The 3,131-nt window shown below is 44.2% G+C and overlaps 1 protein-coding gene across 2 annotated transcripts in view; it reads left to right on the top strand.

The window, feature by feature from the left end:
• Positions 1-2,141: 2,141 nt before the first annotated feature.
• Positions 2,142-3,131, top strand: part of LOC135812175 (uncharacterized) — a 25,768-nt gene continuing 24,778 nt past the window's right edge. For both annotated transcript variants that reach the window (XM_065325497.1, XM_065325496.1), the window contains exon 1: positions 2,142-2,506. In XM_065325497.1, coding sequence (XP_065181569.1) covers positions 2,153-2,506 — 354 coding nt within the window. In that variant the 5' untranslated portion in view covers positions 2,142-2,152. The remainder of the gene's footprint in view (positions 2,507-3,131) is intronic.

Below are 3,131 nucleotides of genomic sequence, written 5' to 3'. Positions count from 1 at the left end.
TTTTTCTTCTCCATTACTGCTTGTTCATGTTTGCATTGCTCCACAAACACTTAGAAGACAACATAATCCATTATATCATATTGCATCTTCCCTTCGCAAAAACCAAGATCATTTTGGTACGCGATCCGGCCAACGTTCCCTTTTGGGAACATATAAATATTTCCATAACGCATGGACATATTCAGTTCAAACTTATAAACATGCTAAATTGGTCCAATACAAGCCGACACAAAAGAAAAAAAACTGCAAGAATACGCTGAATTCTTGTGACGGCCAAATAAAGGTTAAGTCCAGATGGGCACATAGTATATAAAAAAAAACAGGAGAGTTTTGCGTGCATATGCGGCAAAGCATTCACGTACGTACACGGCAGAGTACGCGTATGAGACCAAATGCTAGCGTCCGTGGACATCGCGCCGCTCAACCAAAATTAACTGAGCTTTGGCTGACATTCCCGTTGTGCTGGCTACAGCAGAATGCCACTTCTGTTCCTCTGTTCCATTATTATTATTTGCCATGGCGACCCGTGTAAGTCCACCTAACTGGTAAGGCAGGGTTAGGCCTTTTTTCGTTTTCTTTTACTTAACTTGTGTTCATGATTGATCTTGGTTTTTCCATTATTATTTGCCATGGTGACCCGCGTAAGTCCACTTTAAAACTAGTGGTAGTAGTAATATTTATTATTTTACTAGGGCAATCCCCACAGACTGTGAATCTTTTTACAGGGTACCCTGGCAGGGGAGGGTTGAGCCTTTTTTTCTTTTTCTACGAGTCTCATCATGTTCTGTTGAACGTACTAGAGGCCGATGAAAGAAGTGTGCACATGTGGACATGCCATAAGTAGGGGCACATCACCATGTATAGTGCATCACAACATTGGGCAATGCACTTGCCTAAGACCCAAGAGGTCGGGGGTTCGAGCCTCGCAGTCTCACATCTGGCTTCAAAATTCCCTCGACGCAGCTCAACAGATCAAGGTGTGGGTCCTCTGCACTCAGTGGAGTCAAGTCGAGCGAGCTGCAGCTCCCAGTGTCGGAAAGCGGGCTCACGCCCCTACATGGCTACTTCCCCTTGTCTAACCCCCAGGATGAAATGATAGTAGCCGGCTGGCCGAAATTAAAAAAAACACAAAAACGGTTCGGCGGGCTTCTCGTGTGCTCCAGAAGCAGGTGTGAGTCATTTTTAACTGACTAATGAAGTTGTCAAATCATTCCGCAGGCAAAGCGAGCTCCAACTTTCGGACTGGACACTTTCTTCACCAATTCCACGCACCCTCTTCTTGCCCGACATCAGCAGCATCTTTGTATCCTTGTGCAAAAAATCTTCCTAGCCCAAGTCCCGAAACATATTGCCAAGTACAACTGGTTTGTTACCACTAGACCAACACGCAATGCCTTATCACTGCCCCGAGCTAGTTCCTCTCTGTTTTTGAAATCCCCTTTCTTCTCAGCATACTCCCTTTGGTCTAACCTGCCTACTAGCATTAAGACATGCCAGGATATCAGGAAATTCAAAGTCCAGCTTTCCACACTGTCTCATCCGAAGTGATCCCATGTATTACTAATGTGCCTCCCTTTCTTTTTCTCTCCCTATCTCCTTTCCCTCTCTGACAGCATCTTTCTTTTTCTCCCTTTTAGCTTGCCGTGGTTGGCTATCACCTGACCTCTCATGTTTATTGGCAGTCTTCGGACGGGCCAGGAGATGTTGAATAAATAAATAAATAAATAAATTACGGCCGAATTCGCAACATCTTTGTTCGTATTTTTAGATCTGTTTTACGTAGAGAATTATCCAGAGGCTCTAGGCCTGTGAAGGGGATTTAATACTCAATGAAATGTCACGTGTTCAGTAACAAGTACTAATATTACAGTACTAGAGTCCAACTAAAACAAAGAAAGTAAGTACCGGTATGCATGGCCAAGTCAGTTGGTTGGTGTGATATCAGTGTAATGAGTTTAGTGAGGAAAGTGCTGGCACACGGAATGTTTTAATTCGTACACACAGGTTAAACAGTTAGAAGTGAGAGATTGGTAGTAAAAAAATAATAAAAAAATTGCCGCTGAAACTGTTCAAAACCTTTTAACTTTACTGATATCCCAATCATTTCTACTTGCTCCTTTGTTTTGCTCCCCTTCAGGATCATAAAACCCCCATGGACTGGCCTGGCCAACATGTTACTACCCCCTACAGCCATCCAGTTAAAACACAGCAACAGCATACGCAGCCGACAGAGCCTATGATGGCACGACCAAGCTCTACTCGCAATCCTCTAGATCTCATCGTGTCAGAGTCTTTTGTTAGAAATGTACTGGAAGATTCCGACATCGTTTTTCCTTTCCTGGATAGCTTCAACTCAATGCACCACAGCAACCAGTTAAATGGCTGTTCCAAGCGTCTTCAAGGCTACGGGGAACAGCAATCACATCCAACCTGGTCAAGCACTAGTCAGGCTCCAACAGTGTCTCAGTATTTTGCTGATACTCGAAACTTGCCAGCTGAAACGGGGGTAAGATTTATTACCAGGTGGATGATTATTGTCATACCGTTACTACTTACTTAAATTCAGTGACTTCGGCAGTATCAGTTATGACATTGGTTGCTCCTACATGTACATGGAGCACTCGCTTCCTGCAGAACATGACCCTTGATTGGATTAAGACTTCCATCTGGTAGCACACATTTACCGGTAGCATGCCATACCTTACGTCTGGGAAGCCTCCACAAAAAAGCCACAATTCCCTGCTCAATACACAGTATTTTGGGTACCTCACGCCTCGTCAGTTGAGCTTGAGTAGGCTGTGGTAGATTCTTCCTTACAATACACCCCTTATATAGTGGTCCATAGGGCAAACCATCACCAGGGCTGCAAACTTACAGAGACGCTCCATCTACAGTGAGAGAAACACCTTGCAAGGTCGTTTCCAAGCTAATAGCGTAAGGTGGTTGGCAATCAACCACTCTCTTAACATTGGCCAGTGTTTCCACCGAGTCTTGAGATGTGGTAATAAATATAAATAAATATAAGGCAGGGTCATTTCTGGAGTTGTGCGACTAGTTGCTGCAGATGACAGCGTTATGCATAGCTACTGGCTATCAGGGTTTGGCTACCAGGGAGTGTTGCTTTCTTGCAG

This window comes from Sycon ciliatum, chromosome 3 (assembly GCF_964019385.1).
Source record: "Sycon ciliatum chromosome 3, ocSycCili1.1, whole genome shotgun sequence".
In the NCBI taxonomy this organism is placed as follows: Eukaryota; Metazoa; Porifera; class Calcarea; order Leucosolenida; family Sycettidae; genus Sycon; species Sycon ciliatum.
Note: the sequence above shows the minus strand (reverse complement) of the source record. Positions and strands in the feature narration are given on the sequence as shown.